Source organism: Diceros bicornis, chromosome 2, assembly GCF_020826845.1.
Source record: "Diceros bicornis minor isolate mBicDic1 chromosome 2, mDicBic1.mat.cur, whole genome shotgun sequence".
Classification (NCBI taxonomy): Eukaryota; Metazoa; Chordata; class Mammalia; order Perissodactyla; family Rhinocerotidae; genus Diceros; species Diceros bicornis.
In genome coordinates this window covers 24,455,270-24,476,089 of record NC_080741.1, presented here as the reverse complement: position 1 = coordinate 24,476,089, position 20,820 = coordinate 24,455,270, and the positions used below count along the sequence as shown (strand labels likewise).

The 20,820-nt window shown below is 39.0% G+C and overlaps 1 protein-coding gene across 5 annotated transcripts in view; it reads left to right on the top strand.

Moving 5' to 3' along the window:
• The window catches only part of SATB1 (SATB homeobox 1), a 97,009-nt gene that overhangs the window by 8,734 nt on the left and 67,455 nt on the right, over window positions 1–20,820 (top strand). For 3 of the 5 annotated variants that reach the window (XM_058553737.1, XM_058553728.1, XM_058553703.1), the window contains exons 1-4: window positions 12,436–12,517; window positions 15,212–15,446; window positions 19,189–19,365; window positions 20,133–20,259. In XM_058553737.1, coding sequence (XP_058409720.1) covers window positions 15,236–15,446; window positions 19,189–19,365; window positions 20,133–20,259 — 515 coding nt within the window. In that variant the 5' untranslated portion in view covers window positions 12,436–12,517; window positions 15,212–15,235. Of the gene's footprint in view, window positions 1–12,435; window positions 12,529–15,211; window positions 15,447–19,188; window positions 19,366–20,132; window positions 20,260–20,820 lie in introns of those variants that run through there. The other 2 variants (XM_058553720.1, XM_058553712.1) reach the window with 2 other exon arrangements.

Genomic DNA, 20,820 nt, shown 5'->3' with positions numbered 1-20,820 from the left:
GCCATCTAAAACATTCTGAAAAGTTCTGGGCAGTCTATGAAAGTTATCTAAAAAAGCCACTTCTTTTTTAAATTTATTTTCTTTTAAAAACATGTTTGGGGCTATTTGCAAGACAGTCCTATTTAGTTACACAAAGGCAAGTATTCCTTAAGTGGTACACTGCTGTGTGACCTATTACATTATCATGCACATTCTGTCTCTTTAAAAACAGTCTCCTCTATTTGCCCTATTAATTGTTGATATGTTGCCATCCACGAGACAAAAATTAGAGCTGTAATTAAATAATCATGTGATGCTCCTTAGTGCCAGTGAGAGCAAACTCATTTTTCCAGGCCCTGATGGTCACTGATTATTGTATTACTACTGGCTTGCTTTATTTTTTTTTAACGATTCTCTATCTGTAGATTACCTAACTACTGCCCTTCTTTTCAAAATTAAAGAAAGTAGAGAACATTCAGCCAGTTAATTGGCTAAAGGTCCTAAGGGATGTAAGGTAGACATACCTTTTTTTGCTTTTGGTCACCTGGTAGATCCTTTGGGGAGGCTACATCAGTGGTGTGGTTGCCTGCCATTTAATTTACACTGGTGTTTTGGCTGGGATGGAGGCATATGGGGAATGCCAGGAGAATTACAAAAGGAGCCGGGTATTAAAATTCAGAAATGATTAAAATTGAAATAAAAGGATGCTGCTGCTTTGCCAGTACTCTGGCAGTCATAATGACACATAGAGATTAGTTTCCACCTTCAGCTTTTCCTTCTTTCTCATTTCCTCTTGTTTATTGTTGACACATTTTCCTTATGTCTGTCTCCTGGCTCTGCATCTTTTTGCACCATTATGCGTTCCTACTTCTCCTTCTTTCCTTGAGCATGGAGAAGCCTACTTAACCTTATTATAACAATAACAGAATAGGTTATTAATATTTAATATGCACATGATTAAAATTTCTCTCCCTTAAACATAGGTCAGCTGTATTATTATTAACCGGCATGTAATCTTTCATTTAAAATATTCTTATTCTGCCCTTGCTGTTTCTGAAATGTAGTCTACTTTAGTAGTGATTTAATACATAATGTTTAGAAAACTGTGGTCGGCTAGTGAGAAAAGAACTTACCAGTCATGGATAATCAATTATGCATGAATTCAAATGTAACAGATGGAATCTGGTGAGTTAAAGTTTCTCTTTGCCTCAGTGGTTTTCTCTTTGTTTGTTTGTTTGTTTGACACCTGTCTCTCATATAAGGATAAACATCTAATGTAGCATGTGAGAAATTTCCTTATATCTTTACATTCTCTTTAAAGTGAACTTGATTTTTTAAATTAAATATAAGGGCAGAGAATTTTTTATGTGGTCTTAAAGATGATCAGATTCTTTTCCATCACTTTTATAGATACCGAACCTGATCCTACTCGACTTAGGGGTGTCACTCAGCTAGCTAGTGGAGGAAGAAACAAGACTCAAACTTAGGTTCTCTACCTTTTCTCCACTATTTTTTTCACTTTGTCATTTTATTCTCTTTCGTGGGAGTTGCTTAATAATAAAAGTGTTACACTAACTCCGGGTTTTGAAGAATTTCTGATGAAAACTGTGGTACACTAGTTTTAAATTGTGTCATATGCTCTTGTATGACATGTAAATAGTATCTGTGAACATATCATGTTATGCTATATGTATATTACATATACATTTCTTTATACTTGGATGTTGGCCAAACGATTGGATTTTCCACATCTATTGAGAATGCCTCAAAATTTGGTTGAGATGCTGAACTGCAGCATATGCCAGCTGTGAAGATGCCTGTACACTACTAGCTTGCAGTGTTGTAAATGCTTAGTGACAAAACCTCTTTGTGCAAAGGGAACTAAAAAGTTATTTTTGAGAGTGTCGTTACCTCCACGGAGAGATAAGTTTAATTTTCATTAAATATAATGTGAATATGTCGTGTTTTTTCACTGTAGAAGTAATAGAACGGTGGATATTGTCCATCTTTACAGCAATACAGTCTCAAAACAGTTACAAGCTGGTCCCCATCAAAATTTTTCATAAATATGCTGTTTGTTTCTCTCCCAAGTATATTTATATATATATAAAAAATACAAGTGAAAATACTCTTTACAGAATAAATAAAAATAAATGATTAAAAAATAGCCTCAAGGCTCACTAGTTCTGTTTTTGAAGTTATACTGTAGCATTATTTATCAACTTTTTGCTTCATATCAGCTGGAAATTTGCATGTATATTTATAGTCCATGTTAGTTATCTAATGAATTAAATTCCACAATAAACATACTAATAAAAAAAAAGGCACCTGAAAAATAGGTAACTGGATATGCTGTAGCTACAGGTATACTGTTAAACTATTTTTTAGTATTTTATGTATGCTTTTATACATCATAAATATGTAACTTTAATTTAGCTTCACTATGTATTCATATTCCTTAGTCATGCATCAGAAAAATACATATATGTAGGTATGAACTTTAATAAGATATAATTTATACTTGAATTTCCAATACATTAAAAACTCCATCATTGATATAAAAGTCCTTAATATAAAATCAGTAAGAATAGATGATAGGAAACAGAATATAGGACAGTATATTATAGAAAAAGATGATATGACATATTAGTGCATGCAGAAGTAAATACTTTAATTCTAATTACTATCACTAAAAAGTGACTGATACAATTAAATATGAAAACCTTCTTGGCTTTTTATAACAAAAAATATATATCCTTTTATTAAAAAATAGAATCCAAAGTTTTTATACAGAGAGAATTTGTAAATTCTTACACTGAACATTTATATAGTTATTACACATCTGTGGCTGTACTGCATGTAAGTATTTGACACTCTAAGTACTGTTTAACTGGAAGGGTCTACTATTTCATGAGTATAGTTAATTTTTACTCATTTGAAAAACATCCAGAAAGAATTTCTAGACTTAAGGTATTCTTATTTGTTTTCGTCTATGCTTCTTTCTTTTCTTTGGCCAAGATACAATAGTATAGATTAAAATCTGAAAAGAGAACCATTTTCTTGCATCAGAGGACCATCAAATTATCTATTTTGGGTGGGATGTTGGTCTCTAATTACCAATCCATGTTAGTTATCCTTGGGTCAGGTATTTGTCATATGAATTAATTATCTAGCATAGACTGGACTGTGGCTGTTGGTGGGTAAGGACAAAGCAGTGGAAGGTTGGTGGTGAGGATGGGTTGTTCAGGGTGTTGTAGCTCATTGTTTTTCTGGTTGGCATGATATTTTCATGATAATATATATATCTACCAACCTTAGGAATAGATGAAAGGTTGTTTCTGCTTTAGTTTTTTTGTTTTTAAATTTTTTCATTGGGATAAAAGATATATAACATAAAATATGCCATTTGACCATTTTTAAGTGTACAATTCAGTGGCGTTAATTACATTCACACTGTTTTGCAACCATCACCACAATGTGCTTTTAAATCTTTTCCATCATTCCAAATAGAATGTGCTTTAGTTTTGAATTAAACTTCTTTGCTTCAACAAACAGCAAGCATGATAGTGGTATTTAATCATTGTCCAGGTGTGATGCAGTTGTTTCTGGTGGTGGCTTTCCTTCCTGAAGGACAACCCCTGTCCAATGCTTGTGGCGATGGGCATGGCAATACAATATCAGATATTGCCTTCGGCTGATACTCCCCCAAAACAGTCTGGACTAGGATTTAGGTCCATTGTCACCTCAAACTGTTTCTCCCTCCAGTTAAGCCAGCAGAGATTAGCAATAACATTCATCACCAAGAAGATTTGGTTGATATGTCTTGGCTAGAGATTGATTGGGAGCGGTTGCCGTTGGACTTCATTGGAATTAAAATTCCCCGAGCTTCCCGAGAGTACTGCACAGCAGCTAGGGCTGTGATGCCCTGCCATTGGCTCCTTGGGATGGATGATATGTATTCAGTTCTGCTTAAGTGCAGCGACTTAGTCGGAAAATAAGTTAAGCAGTTTTCAACTGTTCAAGGAAATCCCACTCACAGTTGAAGTTTTCTGGGAGAAAAATCACGCTTAACTATGTTGAAAAAAGAATTAGAGGAAACTAGGATGGTTCTGGCTCCAGTAAATAATAGACTGGTTTTAGAATTTTACTTCCATGTGTAATTTTGTGGTTAGTCGCTTATGTCTGTGATGATAAATCATATACCTGCACAGGATTTCTGGCTCCCCAGTAAATCTCAAGCAAGTGCCCAAATGCTAATCTATCGTGGTTCCTCAAACAGCATAACTTTATTCTTTATTCGCCAGATCAATGATCTATTAGCTTGCCCCTTACCTTCTTTTGTTTGGAACAAGTGCTTTGCCTGCACAGACATTCCTTAAATTTTGGGCGAAGGCTGGTTCCTAGAACAGCCTTAACTTTTCCAAGTGACCCCGAGATTGGGTTAAACATTTCACTTGAGGATGTCCTAGCAAGTGTATTTGATTTTCTATCTCCAAAACATTACCTAACCTGGTGGATGCCAAACCTGGCTGTACATTGGAATCACCTTGGGAGTGCTAACCAACCAAATGCCTGGCTCCCACCTCTGGCCATTCTGATTTAATTCAGTGGGGTACAGCCTGGATATCTGGGTTGTTGAAGGAGCTCCTCAGGTGATGTTAAGGTGCAGCAAATTTGGGGAGCCACTAAGCTAACTACTGATCCTGGCACCTGGCTTTACTAAGATTGCAAGAATCTTCATAAGATTCTTTCAAGCACTCACTCATAAAAACAGTTCTTGGATTCTTTTCCCTGTGATAGCAGGCACTTGTGAGAGACTCCAGGCATACACACATAAGTGCACCTTCCATATGCTTATAGACTTGCAGGTGAGAGGGACAGATATGTAAATATGGAACGCCATACTGAAGGACAAGGTAGCGTGATGGAGCGTCGAGAAGGAAATAACTAACAGCTGGAGAAGGCTTCGGACAGAAGAGGTGCAATCAAGCTGCATATTAAAGGATATGGCAGAAGGGAGGTCCCCAGGTGAGAAGGGGGAGGAAGGGCACTCCAGAAGCAATGGGAGAAAAAATGAGGCAACCTGAAAGGGTAAGTACTTTGGTGGTGATATCTACACCGGAGGACTCAACAGCAATAGCCCGAATCCTCCCCATTCCCTACACAATTTTGGATCTAGGTCTAGATAGAGATACCAGTTTTGATGGAATTTTACCATTGTGCCTTGTCAAAGTTATGATCCATACTGACATCTATGGAAGGAAAGGTAGCTTCAAAAAAATTTTGCCCAATAAATTCTTGCAAAAAAAAGGTAATATTTCTGGGTAAAACGTTCAGATATCTTGTCAGGTTCTGGAAGCCAACTACTATGGCTGTTCATTTCCCTTATCCTGCTCTCCCAAAACTAGCTTCAACGTTGGCCTTTCTTTGCTCAGCTTTAATAATGACCTTTGTCTATTAAAACCATATTACAAATTACCGGTAGGCATTTACATCCACCCCAAAGTAATTAGGAAACAACTTCTGATCAGTATCAGTCTGGCTATAACTGAAACTCCAGTTGTTAGGGAAAAAACAAAAACAAAAAACCTTAAGCCCCATATTTAGAGTTCATTATCCTTACTCCTTTATCTCCCCTGAAACATATTCAAGCCTTTTGCTATTATTTTCTGCAGTACATCATTATTTGTTTGGTAGGTAGATGCCCTCCCAGTTCGAGGAGGTATCTACATTAAAGCTTCCAAAAGAGCCATTTCTAATGGCAGCTATGCTTATTTAATGTGGGGGTGGGAGTGAGAGTGGGGAATGAGTCTGTGGTTTTTAACTTCACCTTTGAGCTATTTAAATGTTCATGGAAAGCAGCATTTGGGGTAAATGCATATTATTCCAAATGTACTACAGGACCTTTCAAATACAGACATGTCTCGAAAGTTGTCTTAAATTTGTGTGAGACGGCACATAAGTCTCATTCCATGCAGCTTTACAGATCTATGGGCTAATTCTAAAATGGAAAATGATTTCAATATAGACATCATTAGAATGTCTGAAAACCATTCAGCACCTCTAAGACTCCTGGCTAGGTCCCTGGTTTACTTAGTCATGTTTTATAGAAGTTCTGTAGATAAGTGCTGTCCAGTAGAACTTTCTGCAGTGGTAGAAGTGTTCTGTAATCTACACTGTCCAGTAGGATAGCCACTAGCTACATGGGGCCATTGCACACTTGAAATATAACTGAGGAACTAAATTGTAAATTTTATTTAATTTCAATTAATTCAAATTTAAATGATATAGCCATCTTCCCCACTGTTACTTCCTTCTCACTTGTGCAATCTCTAAAAGGAATTGGCATTGCATTTACCAATGGAAGTTGGTTGCAAGTGACACGGTGAGCTTTTTGCTGTCATTTATTTATTCATAATGTAAATATTGCAAGGATGGTATATGAATTCCTGATAATATGTCAGCAAGCAAGACAGTCTCTGCTCTCATAGGGCTTACAGTCTGGTATGGGAGACATTTATTAAGCCAATGATTATCCAAATTGTTAATTGATTAAGACTGCGATGATTGTTATAAAGGAGAAATGCAAGAGGCTATGAGAGTATAAAATTGGGGCCATACTCTTCTGTGAGATTAGTCAGAAAGTTTAATCAGAGTTCTGTTTATTCACTAAACCAGAAAAGCATGAGGCAGCTTCCCTTCCCCAAGTTCAAGGCTGGGTCAGGCTGGCTGCAGGACTCAGGGCTCTCCGAGGAGGGCAGCTAACGTGTACTATGTCATGACCTCCAAAGATGTGGGGTCTGTCTCATTAAGCTGCATGCAGACACATACTGCAAACTTCTGCACTTGATCAAGTAGATTCTCTTCTAAACTATGCAGTTGTGATGATGTCAGTCACAGATAAGATGTGAGAAGAAGGGTGCAAATGTTTACAGGATATTGCATTTCCTCTCCAATATATGTTTTGACAAAGTTGTTTGGGCTCCAGCCCCAGCTTTTTCCTCTCTGCTCTTACAAATTTGTATTTGGTCCATTCAAGAAATGATGTGGAAATCAGTCCTGACATCCCAGACAGACAAAATGAGACACATGACAGCAAAGCATATGGCTCAAAGAGACATCCTTATATGGCCAACAGAGACCATTTTCCCAGAAATTCATATATGGAAAATACCACCTGCAGCTAAAGCCAAAAACAAAGAGTTGACACGACAAAAAGAGCAATATGCTACGTAAATTGTGCTGTTTTAAGAGTGGAGAGAGATAGCCAACTGTATTTGAATTTAAAAAGATAGGAAAAAAAAAAAACCAAAAAAAAAAAAAAACAACCCATGTCCTTAGAAAGTGCTATGGTGGTAAGCACTGCTTTGCTAACACAGTCACTGGCGGAGTTGCCATATCTTAAAAGCGTTCAAATTCTAAATGCTTTCTCTGTTTATTACAAATGTATGTGCTATTCAGAACTCTGAATGTGTTTTAATGCTTTCAGATATCTGCCTGCACATTTATCTTAATACGGTGCCATCTGAAACATGCAATAGTCCTTCCGTTATTAAGCTTTTTAAAAAATCTTGTGTATCTGTTACAGTATTTTATCTTTGCTACCTTTGTGTAGCCAGTCTGAATGCCTTCTTGTGTGATAAAAAATTGATACACTCTGTTCTAACTGTACATCCATGTTAAATAGTTCATGTATTTGACTTGCAATATTTCATGTTCCTGATGTTTTCTATTTTGATAGCTAGATTTACAAAGTTTATTTTGTTTTTTTTCTATACTTGCTTACATCTTTATTGCCAAATATAAGATGCCCATGTAGAACAAATTGCTGTTTTTCACCCTCCATCATGATAGTTTATCCTCACATATGCCTAGGAGGTGGTATTTTCCCAATTATCTTTCTTTTTTTCTTCTTTATTTTAACTTGGGCTTACACTGGCCAATGCTCAGTGGCTATAATAAGTATTCTAAGAGGTAGATAATATATAGTGATTAAGTTCATCAGCAAACTGTATGACTTGGAGGGCATAAACGTCCGTGTGCCATTTTACTTATGTCATTTCTTATAATCATATAGTTCTGAAATAAAAAATGTGCTTGAGGGAAATTAGTGTATATATGTGATTAACAGATTCATAATTGTACTATATTGTTATTCTTTATAATAAAGTCATTATTAGATGTCTTTATCCTGATTTATTCTGTTTATCATTTTCCAAAGCCATGTCTATCCTTATTCCATACTTTTATCTTTTGTGTTTGAGAATTAGTTTGTTATTCCTGGATAAAAGGTGCTATTCTTATTTAAAGATTACTGTTTTAATTCCCATGTTACATTAGCAGTGACCAGGTCATTAGGAGGCTAAGGCAATCAGGAAGCTTTTTGTCTTATTTATTTGTGTAGATGATGGGATAAACATATTACAATATTTTATTCCAATATGTTTTAATATTGATATTTTCAGTAACCCTGTTTTAGATCTTTTGTCTTTGTGCATATTTTGTTTTGCCCAACAACTTACTTTTTTTTTTAAACATTCATTTTAGGTGAAGTTGCATGGATAAATTTTTTTTTGGTAGTCCATTATCATTGTCCTTTATTTTTTTATTTTGCTATTGTTTGTAAATTTATACAGCATGATATTAGAATGCACTGTCCTTTCTGAAAATCAGGCAGGTTTCAGGGAAATGTGTCAGGAATCACCAGTTTGAAGCAACTATTAAAATATCCATCTTGGAAATTCCCAATTTAACTTATCATCTTGCAAAAATCATTGTCATTATAGACATAATTGATATCTTTGTTTTTCTTTTAAATGTCAAATTTTTTTTTTTTGTATAAGTGTAAGTACTTCCATCCGCAATACCAACTCGGACACCAGCGCTACTTTTTGCCATGTTTGTATATTTCCTTATTGATTATATTTCTTATACTTTAATTAAAATATCCTCCTCCATATTTCCCCACATTTCAACTTTTAAAAATGTGGTTATCACGTGGGCTTTTTAGTAAAACTTGCCTTACATTTATTTTCTTGTTTTTGATGCTGTGTTGTTGTGTCTTATTATCACATGTTCTTTCTTTGGCTTAAGGCTTGGATTTATAAGTGCCAGAATTCACCGTTGCCTTCCTTGATTTTGACTAACCTTTCCGTTTGTGGGTGAAACCTGGGTGCCATTAGAGTGATATATTTTCATTGTGTTTCTCCTAAACTTGTTCTCCCCAGGAGGCCATTATTTCCCATACTTTATCTTCTGTTTTACCTTCTGCTTTTCTTAGATTTCTAATGTAAACAGTGTCTCTAAGAGTGTATTGGTAGCTTTAAAGAGCTTAATTTGCATATTTCCCTCTTATCCCAGTACTTGTGCTAACTTGTTGCTTTTTTTATGTGTAACAAAATGTTTATCTGATTGATTTTTCTCTTTTCTCTACTAGAGTATTCTGAAAAATAATTCTTATAACATTTTTGTTTTGTTTAATGATTAACTGCCTTCAGGGAGCTAAGATGTTAGTGCTAAAACCTAATCGATAAACGCTGCATCTCTATTTTGGGCAAGATTGTAATGTTCTCCATTTTTAATAGGAACTATATTTAATAGATTATCTAAATAATGGAATCAAAATTATGTATGACCATTTGTCTAACTGGGTAATTTACCCTAGATTACAGCAGAAGTATTTATTGCTACAACAGATGTTTTTACCCATCTAAACTTTCCTATCTTTTGTCCGGTGTAAATCAAGAATGGTGGCATCCTCTCCTTTGTAATAACAAGTCAAGTCTCTTTCAAGTGACCCAAATTTTAAGTCGGTCACTATGAGCCACGTATTCTTTCTCCAACGTGTTCTATAGCTCACAAGTGAGGGAGTTTTGAACCAACCTCTGACCAGTACAGAAAACTCTTACTCGGGTCTTTTTTAACGTTGGCTCTTAATAGTTGAGGATTCATCCTCCTTTGAGGATAGATATTTATGCGAGCGTTTCAAGGATCCTGGCCTTTATTCCTCTGCAGACGTGTCTGCACTCTCTGCGTGCCTCCGGAGGGATCTACCTCCCGATTGTCCCCTTCAGCCACTTCCTGAAGTCCCCCTACCTCAGCACTCAGCGCCTGTCACCTGCGTGCCCAGGCCCCTGTCCCACGGGGCCGGTGCGTCCTCCCTGCCTCGCCTGTCCCTCGGGTGCCCGCCTGCGACGCTCCCGACGTATTCCTTTTTGTGGCTTTTGTGGCGCGTGGGTGGGTGGTTAGTTTTTTCCCCTGGCCCTCGCCCCCTCCACCCCATCACTTTCATGCCCCCCGCACCCCCCCCCCCGCCAGTCCTGCCCCTCCTCCCGCCCCGCTGACTGTCGCACACCTGCCCCTGCCGCCCGCGCGCCGCGCGCTCCCCTCCCCGCCGCGGCGGCCGCTGCCAGGGAAGCCCCCTCTCCTCCTCCCCCCTGCGCCCTCCCCGCGCGCCTGGCGGCGGCCGGCGCTGGCCCTCGCGCGGCGCCCTGTTATTCTGGGTATTGTGTGTAATAAATGTCGGGCCGCCTCACTCTAATCAAGCTCATTACAAATTCTTGCGCGCCCGGGGCCGGAAATCGTGCGCTCCCCCCCACCCCTTCCCTCACTCATTCACTAGTTACTTGTCTTGCTGCTTTTTAACTCGCCGCCCCCGCCCCCTCCCCCAATCCCGGCCCTCCAGCCCGGGTTTTAATCCCCATCCCTTTTCCGCCTTCTCCTTGCACCCTGCCCCCCCCCGCCGCCTTCCTCCTCCGCTCCGCACCCCCTTCCTCCTCCTCTCGCTCCCCCCTCCTCCTCCTCCGCCGCCGCCGCCGCCACTTTCTCGCTCGCTCCCGCTCCCCGGACGCGGCGGATGAGCCGGCCCCGCTGGGGAAGGGCTCGGGGCGGCGGCGGGCGGCCGGGAGGAGGCTGCGTGCTCGGGGCTGGGGCTGCGAGCGGGGTGATTTTGTATTAAAATGAGGAGGAGGAAGAAGAGGCAGCCACAGCGGCGGCGGCGGCGGCAGCAGCAGCAGCAGCGGCGGGAGCGGCGGCGTGGAGGGCTGCAGCCCGGGCGGACGCGCGGAGCCGAGCTGGGCACGGCGGCGGCGGCGACAGCGGCCGGGATGAGTCAACTCATAATTTAATGGGGGCAGAGGCGGCAGCGAGGGGGAGAGCGAGCGAGGGAGAGAGCGAGCGAGCTGCAGCCCCGTCCGGGGACTCGCGCTCACACGCACGCACACACACACAAACACACACACACACCTCTCCCTGTGCCACCCAGCAACAACCGGCCTCGTCACAACAACAACAGCCACAGCCGCCCTCTAGCCTGCCCGGGGACCGAGCATAAAGCCGGGGCGACTCCAGAGGACGCTTCCCACCCCCCTCTTTCATCTCGGGAAACTCCATCAGTTTTGTTGGGGTTTCTGGGTTTCTTTTCCCCCCAAGTCCTCGTCCCATTGTGGGGCTTGTTGTTTACCTCGGACTCTGGCGGAGTGAGAGCTGGGCGACTTTTTGGGGGGAGGGGGCGGGGAGTCTGTCGCCGCCGAGGCGGTGGAGGTGGCTGGGGGTGCCTTCCGATTCTCTCCCCCTCCCCCCAGACCCTCTTTCTGTCGCCCGCACGCTCGGCTCCCCAGGCGCTCACAGCCCGCGTCAATGGGCAGGGAGAGGGTCCTCGGGGCTGTCGTCAGCGAGGGCCGAGTCAAAAGTGGCATTTTAGTGCCTTTCCGGGGCTTTTTTCGCGACCTTCTGCCCCCCACCCTCGCTGTCCCCCGGTAGATGCCCTCGTTGGGGGTGCGAGGCTGTGGGAAGAAAGTTTAAGGTTTGTTAACATTAGTCGCAATTGTTGGGGAGGGGGGTGGGGGCGACTGGAAGGAGGCGAGGTGGCCTTCCCCTCTCTGCGTTCTCCGGGGTTATTGGAGAATAATATTACAAGTGACAGCCAGAAGTAGACTTTCTGTCCTCACACCGAAGAACCCGAGCGAGCAGCAGGGAGGGAGGGAAGCGAGGGGACCTTTTTTCCTTTCTGGAGACCTTGTCCGCAGTGATTTTTTTTTTTTTTTAAGAGAATCCTCAGTCACCACCTCGCCTCCCCAGCACCACCACAGTGTACAGCTCATAACGGGTTTTGCTTTGTTTTTACGATTTTCCCCCCAACGAATCACTTGTCAGATCAATTTTATCTTCTCCCTCCTCCCTACTTCCCACTCTCCCCTCCTCCCCCATCGAAAACCCCGTTCTCTGAGGTTAGACATTTTACAAACCATATATGTTGTTTTTCGAATTGTGATTTTTTTTTTTAACCCCCCTCTCCCATGGCTACTCTTCTAGACGTTTATTTCTGCCCTTCCCCCGCTTAGGGGGGCGGGGGTAGGGGAAGAGAAAATAATACAATTTCAGGGGAAGTCGCCTTCAGGTCTGCTGCCTTTTTTTTTTTTTTTTAATTAAAAAAAAAAGGACATAGAAAACATCAGTCTTGAACTTCTCTTCAAGAACCCGGGCTGCAAAGGAAATCTCCTTTGTTTTTATTATTTATATGCTGTCAAGTTTTGAAGTGGTGAGTTTCAGGTCGGTTTTGCTAATTTCACTCAGTAAAACTGCAGTGTTTCTGTTTCTAGATAGTACTTTGCTTCTTTGTCTCTTTAAAAGGTCACAGTGAAAGCTTGGCCTGGATCGTGCCGGCCATATGGAATGGATAAGGGCACAATCTCTTAAAATGTGATTATGGGGTTCTGTGGGGGCGAGGCAGGCGATCCAGCAAGGAACTCGTTGAAAAGGATCCCACATTGCAAAAAATAGGTTCCTGGAACATGAATTTCGTGCCTTTCTTTTTCTTTTTAGAGGAAATAATTGCTGTGTCTGAGTTCACTGTTTTGTTCACTAATTATCATATATGGACTTAGTTTATGGACAGGGAAATGGGATTTTGAGAAAGTAGCTTGCTTTCTGTGTGCCATCCAGACGTTACACTAAAATGGGTTTTAAAATGTGTAACTCAAAAGAAACTCTTGAGCCTGGCATCTGTTGAGACCATAGTTAGTTCCCGGGGTGTCAGTCCAGCAGGCCCGATGGAGGCTGCTCTTTGCAATTCCAAACTGAGGTTTGGTGAACTTTAGCCTTGGGCATAGAGTTTAAATGAATAAATTGGGTGTTTTATGTGCATGTAATTTTGCTTTATAATGTAAAGCTTTTTACATGATGACTGAGTGTTTAATAGATGCGTATAGGTGGGTATTCGAAGGACAGTTTTGCATGACCTATATGATGTTTTGATTGTCAATACATTCACTAAATTATAATCTATCACTTTCATTTGCTGTACAGTTTATAATGCTGTTAAGCCTCATGACTACTTAATATATTTTGTAGCATTAACTTTGATGCTGTTGTCTACTTTTTTCTCTGTTTTTTTTTTTTCTCTCTTACACTGCCCCACGGGTTATGTATTTTCTTTTCAAATCATATGTTTTAAAATTCATCTTCTGCTCTAGGGTAAGGCAACCAATTTCAGAAAAAGCAGCTCTGTATTATAATCCACATGAAACATTATAAAGAGTGTTTTGAATAAGTTAATAATCATCACTCTCTAATTTTGGCTTTAGAATGCAGTTTAATATAATGGAAAAGACTAATCTTGATAAAAAGTGGTTAAAAGAGGCACATTTATTGTTAATGAACCTCATAACCGAAAACAGATGGGACCGCGATCACGGTAAACCTTTAGTTCTCAGCGTGCCACCCTGGAGTACAAGGATAAATAGCCATTATTTCTCAAACTTTATAGTTCTTCAATTGGCATTCTTAAGGTTGCTTTTAAACCTAAAGATTACCATTGCTCCCCCCTCTCCATTCACCTCTTTTCTTGATTATAATGGACAAAGTAGTCTATGGTTAAAACAGAGGACAAAAATGGTTACAGAAAGGCCAGGCTAATACAAGCTGGCTTTCAACAAATCTGGATCTAAAATGTTTCTTCGGTATATATATTTTTTAAGCTACAAGATATGTCAAATTACCAGACAGCTGGAAGAACATGGTAACTATCATATTCACTCTGGTTTTCCTAAATATGATCCTCTCCCCCTTTGTATTACTAAGCTCAACACTTCAAGTACCATGAGAGTTCATAAAATAATTTTAATCACCTGTTCTTATCAATTCCACTTAAAACTGTATTTTAGAAGAGACTGTGATATTGTGCTAATTGCTTTATTTTAAACAGTACAAAAATTGATGTCCAGTGTATAAGTGAAAATAATTATCTGTTCATTTTTTTCTGCAGTTAGTTAAAATGTTGACTTCATTATATACTGAGATTATTTTTGAACACTAGCAATTGTGTTTGACCAAAATCATCAAGATTTTTTTTAACAAGTGAGTTTGGTACTTCAGTCTAATGTGTATTTCACAAAGTATTTTCAAGTTTTTTGCTATTTAAATTGTTAACAGCATTCTATTACTAACAAACACTCAAATATTAACTCTAAAACACATGAGTTGTAATGCTTCAGTATCTGGAATATTTGAAGAAATCCTCCTCTTCTCTCCATTTGCGTAGGGGTGAAATGATCCAATCACATGTTTGAGCCAAGACTTGGCTAGATCTTTAGCAGGTCACATAACTCTTGAAACTTTGAGAGCAGAAAACTTTTTCTACGAATTAACCTGTAAAGCCAATAGGGAGCTTAAAAAGCAAATGTTTGCTACTTTATTTTGAGGTGTGGTGTATATATATATTTTTTTTTCTTATAAAAATTAAACTGGATGTAAAAATGTAGACATATGTATCAGCTTTAACTAGTATTTTGGACTGTGATAATCTTTCCATCCTGAATAAAGTGTTACTATTGTGTTCTGTAATGAGTATTAATTTTTAAAAATTGGGACTACATAAAGTACAATTTGTTATTTTCTTTCTAGCTGTACTTGTGGTAATTCTTGTTCTGAGAGTAAGCCCGTTTCCCCCAGTTAGTTTTGTTTGTAGGTGACAAATTACCTTTTTATTCATGTGTGTTAGTAAGTTTTCCACAAATTATTCTGTTAACTTGAATGGGAATGTAATACTGTTATCTAGATATATAGTAACATTGGCATTATATTATGTATCTAGTTAAGCAGTCTTAGAAATACATAATATTTATGGAAAGAGATATCTAGGGGTAAAACATTTACATGGTGTATATATATATAGAGAGAGAGAGAGAGAAACCCTCACCCGATTATAACATGTCTTCTTTTTAAATTCTGGCAGGTGATCTTTAGAGGGTAACTGAGTATGGATCATTTGAACGAGGCAACTCAGGGGAAAGAACATTCAGACATGTCTAACAATGTGAGTGATCCGAAGGGTCCACCAGCCAAGATTGCCCGCCTGGAGCAGAACGGGAGCCCGCTAGGAAGAGGAAGGCTTGGGAGTACAGGTGCAAAAATGCAGGGAGTGCCTTTAAAACACTCGGGCCATCTGATGAAAACCAACCTTAGGAAAGGTAAATACTTTTGAGCCAAATCTTGGAAAGCTGGGAGCCCTTGTGTCTACCCAAGGCTACTTGGTGAGGGGGTGGAGGACAGAACATGTCTTTCTGTGTTCTTTTCCTTGATTCTCTTTCTGATCTGAAATTAGTTACATTCCTGGTTGCTGTCAGTCATATTTGAAAGTGTAGGCTCTGTGCTTGAGTGGAGCATCTCACTCTACTGTAGACTGGCATCATTGGACATAGTGGCTGATAAGGACCGAATTAAATGTAATGGTCTTAGTTACACAAGGCTTCTATTGATAAGGTGTTATTGTGGTAGAGGATATATAGGTGGCTATCGCTTAAACTAACCCTGATTAAATTAACTCTGATTAAGAATAAGACACTTAGGTTATGGGAGTACCTCCCTGGCTTTTTCACAGGATTACTAGTTAGTTGTAAGGCAGTTTCAGAGATAATGGAAATCTTATGTGATATGATGTAAAAGTTTTGTTATGTCATTTTTTGTGGTTTGTTTTCTTAAGAGAAAATTCATTATTTAGCAGTGAAAAACCTGGTGATTCTAGTTTTTGAGTTTTGCTATAGTTGGGTATTTTTGATAAAGGAGGGGCAGATTTAGGCAAGTTCGTAAGGGGGGATGTGTAACTGTATGACTCCTTCCTACCAATTTTATGTTAAATTGATGAAGTTTAACAACTTTGTGTTCAACACTGTCGCTTGTGTAAAGCTGTGCCCATACTGGGTATAACATGTGTACCTCATAATGGTCTTTATTTTGTCTCTGAATAAATGTATAGGATTCAGATTTTCCTTACATTTGCTAAGCAAAGGATGAAAATGCCATCTTTTAGCAACTAAGAATATTAAGTAGATAAAGTTAGAAGGCAGAGGAATTTCATTGTGTTTGATGCATAACATTTATCATACAATCATTTATTTTTTCCTTGGTTTGGCGAAAACAAAGAATATATTGATCCTGAAATGAACAGACACAGCAGTCCGTATTGTTAGATCTTTATCTATTAAAAATGGAAAAACAGCACTTCAGCAAATTCTTTGGCCTCTACTCATGATTACCCTATTTATTGATTGTTTGCCAAGAATGTATGCATCTTAAGAAAGCCAGGGTAAGAGCATTAAAAATATAATTTATTACGGCTTTTCAAACAGAGTGCATTAATATTGTACTGTGAAGCACTGGGGCTCTATAAAAAAGACTTTCTGACGCCTGCAAACATATAAGTTCCATAAATTCCTAAATAGGAGATTTCAGCTGTCTCTGGTATTATGTGATATTTGCACAGCAAACTTTAATGCCAGGACAGTTTTAGACAAGGATTCTACAGACTTCACTGCTCCTTATGGCAGACGTGCTGTTTACACAGGCTCATAAACCTTCAGCAAAAGCTTCTAAGACTGCCTCCAGGTTTAAATCATGTGGTATTTTTAGCATTCGGCAGTGACCAGTGCACTCCCCTTTTAATGCTGGAAGGTTATGAAGTTGCTGTAGTTGGAAGTCTCGCCAAACACTAGCACAAATAATCAGACAGTTCAGAGAAGGCTCCTGTTCAGCATTACTCCCAGTATCAGGAGGGCAACGGTGACAGTTTGCTAGAAGATTTAGCAGCTAGATTTGGAATTAAATGATACTGTTGTCACTTTATCAATAGCCACCTTTATTATCTACAGGGTACCTCTAAATTTGATCAGTAAAGTCCAAAATAAATCCAATATATTGAAACGCTTTGAAAAACCTACAGTTATTTCATAGATCTAAGGGGCAGCATAAAGTAGAACACATCTGTATCATCCTATAAGAGGAAAAATCAATGCATAGGTTTTTGTTGTACTAACCCAACTCTTTGAAGACACCAGGACAGAGGGAGGAGAAATCAAAGTACAGTAATTTCACTTCCTGCTCAGATGCTTGTTTTTTTAAGCATTGCATTCACAGTGACTTATTTTTAAAATGCAGTTTAATTGTAGAAAGTTCTCTGCTTACTCCAAACAACAAAATTACTAAAGCTTTTTGTTGGAGGTGGTGTGTTTTTTTTTTTTTTTTTTCTTTTTCATCTTATTTTCCATGTGCATGATTTCTGTTTGACAGGTGCTAGATAAAAATTGTGGCTGGGATGAGAAAGCACTATTTCAGAAAAAGGGGTTGGATGTTTTTGTTTATTTGTTTAGGACATTTTGCCAAAGTACCTTCAAGCCAAAGAAGAAATCATCAGTTTGCATATTGCTGTTTTTGCTGTGGTCTCCCCATGTCTTCTTCTGAGCCCTGACGGGTTCTCTCTCTGGTATAAAACAGCTGAATGAATGACAAGAATATTGGCAAGCTCTGCGGCTTGTTTTTCATGCCTGGCCTGTTGGGTACCTCCGAATGAGTTTGTGAGCTTTTCTAAGTAAACCTAAAGGGGTTTATTTGTCAGAGCTAGGATCTCTTGTGAACAGTTCACTAAAGCTTTGGTGAAGATGCACATGTAGAAAAATGTAGTGGTTTTATTGCCGGCTTTTGTTCAGCGGAAACAAGCAAATAGAGCATTTTTAAAGGGCATTTCTGGTGTCAGTAGGAAATGCTGATTTTTAGCTCTGGTTGGCATGCACCAGACATCTTCAGAAGTTGGTAGGATTCTGCAAGTCCAGAGGGCAGAGCTTATAGAGGCATTAATGTTATAGGACTAATTGGGGATCCTGGGTGCCCTGTTAAAGTAACCCTTGTCATCATTTATGCTGAAGATGATACCCTCCTGGCAGCTTGCCACAGTACAGTCAGATGCATCTGCTTTTAACCCTTTTCCGTTTATCACTGGAAGTCTGACAGTGCGCTGCATAAACACCTTGAGGACTACAGCACTCCGTGATTTCAGTTTCTAGAAGCCTCTTTTCTAACAGTGGTGTGGCCTGGGCTTATTAATCATCTGGCTACTGAATTATTAGATTGGATTAAAATAAATAAAGAGAGAACACATCAAATCTATGCAGATTCCTTTATCCTAATATGTCCTGATGAGGCCAGTTTCCTTTTGTCTCTCATTTTTATCCCATTTACTGTAACAAAGATTGTTCATTTTAAAGACATATGGTTACTGTGATATCTTTTTAGTCAGGTAGATTAAATGAGTAGCCATAAAAATAAATCTTATTTATCTACATTATGCACATATTGAAATCATTTATTAGGAGCATCAGTTTGGTTAAGTTTTGTGTTTCTTTTATAGTACCATTAAAGTAAATATCTTTAAAAAGGAAGAAAATGCTAATAATTTTATGGCCAGAGATGATTTGTTTGGACACAAACAGGAAAAGTATAATATTAACGAAAGCATGTAGGAAACATGAAAGTGGGTTCTCCTGAAGACAACTGTAGTGAGTTACATTTGCACACTGTGTATCACTCACAGCAGATCAGACAAGGCACTTATTTCTCTCTCATCAGCATTATTATTTGATCAAAAAGGTAATTCTGCATTAACTGATTTTGGAAAATGCATAGTTAAAGCACGGTCCAAGTTACCTTAGGACCAAGTTCACATTCTGTTTAAATATTTCTCTTCCAACTTTAAAAAAATAAAAGAATGTATATGTTTGTGTGTGGGTGCCTGTATTTCTGTGCCCCGTCTGCCTTGGAAACGCAGTCTCCCCTTCTCTCACTGTTGTGAAGATTTATTTTCATGGCTTAGTTTTTCCTCCCCCTAGACTGTATTTCTGAAGATTGTTGGTTTGCTTCTCTTTTTCTCTGTCTCTTTGATAGGAACCATGCTACCAGTTTTCTGCGTGGTGGAACATTATGAAAACGCCATTGAATATGATTGCAAAGAGGAGCATGCGGAATTTGTGTTGGTGAGAAAGGATATGCTTTTCAACCAGCTGATAGAAATGGCATTGCTGTCTCTGGGTTATTCGCATAGCTCTGCTGCCCAGGCCAAAGGTAAATAATGCATACGTGGGGTTGGAAAAATTGCTTGGCATCCTTTGTTTACCTTGCAGAGAAAGCGCTGAATATTTTTATTCAAAGGACTGTAGCCTGTGTATTACATTGGTTCCTTATAGACTGTGGCTTTAAAAAATTGGCTTAATTCAGTTTGGTTTAGTTAACACACATTTTGCTCATGTGGAATGTCGAGGTAGATTTTTTTTTTAAATTACTTCAGCTGAATCATTAGTATGCTTATTGACCTTAATAATCTGCTCCACTGAGGACCCACAAGGAAGTGAGGAGCGTATTTGAGCAGATGGACTGTTGAGAGTCAATTTGCATTTATGACTGAATATCTAGTTCTGTTTCTTTTATTCTGTTTCTGATGGTTTTATGGGCTGTAAAGTATTTTTCAATGCTGATTCCCATTGCAATAGAGAATCTTATCTAAATCGTAAAGCCATTTAGAACTGGTTCAGCTATGTCTTATTAGAACTTCCTGTTAAGTTAGGAAAATGTGGCCTATGCGTAGGTTTTATTGATGTGTTTTTATTTCCAAAATAATAAACAACCCTACAGTCATTTACATAATTTCACAATTTGGAAAGCTAAGCTGTGAATATTTTCATTGACCTGCCTTTTAGAGGGAAGGGAATCATTCAAACAGAAATAACAGTATTGCTTGTGGTGGGGGCAATGAAAAAAAAAAAAAACCTTCTACTAGATATATTATCTGAAGGGTAAAATATTTAGTGACACGTTCTCTTTATCTGGAATAGGGCTAATCCAGGTTGGAAAGTGGAATCCAGTTCCACTGTCTTATGTGACAGATGCCCCTGATGCTACGGTAGCAGATATGCTTCAAGACGTGTACCATGTGGTCACATTGAAAATTCAGTTACACAGGTGAGTCAGGACAGCAATTCTAGGGCAAAACATTCTGCTTACCTGATCTTTGGAAATAAAGCATCTCTGGTCAACCTTCAATTTTATTTACTCTGTGTTTCAGTAAGGTTAATCAAATTGATTTTATCTTCTGCTTTATTTTCGTAGCTTCAATATATAATTTAAAAGCAACTTTTCCCCCCAAATTTGTAGGTTTGTGCAGGTTATCAAAAGACAAGACTTTTTGTATTTAGTCAATTAGATGATGCATTACAAGAAGGCATTTTACATAAAGTTTACTTAAGAGAAAAATATTTTTGCATATCATGAACAGTGCCATCTGTGTACATTTTGTGAAAGAATGCCTTCTTCACTATTGCCTCGATCTTATTTATTTATATATTTTTTACCATTTTAATTCGTAAGAACAGAGTCATGAAAGGAAAATGGTTAATACGTTAACGCTTTTCACGGTGGCTCGTGAGAAAGCAGTACACCTTAAATTGTCTTCCCAAGCGCATCAGAGCAGGAAGGTAGAAGTAACATGAAAAAATAGCCACCACAGGCAGCTGATGTATAATT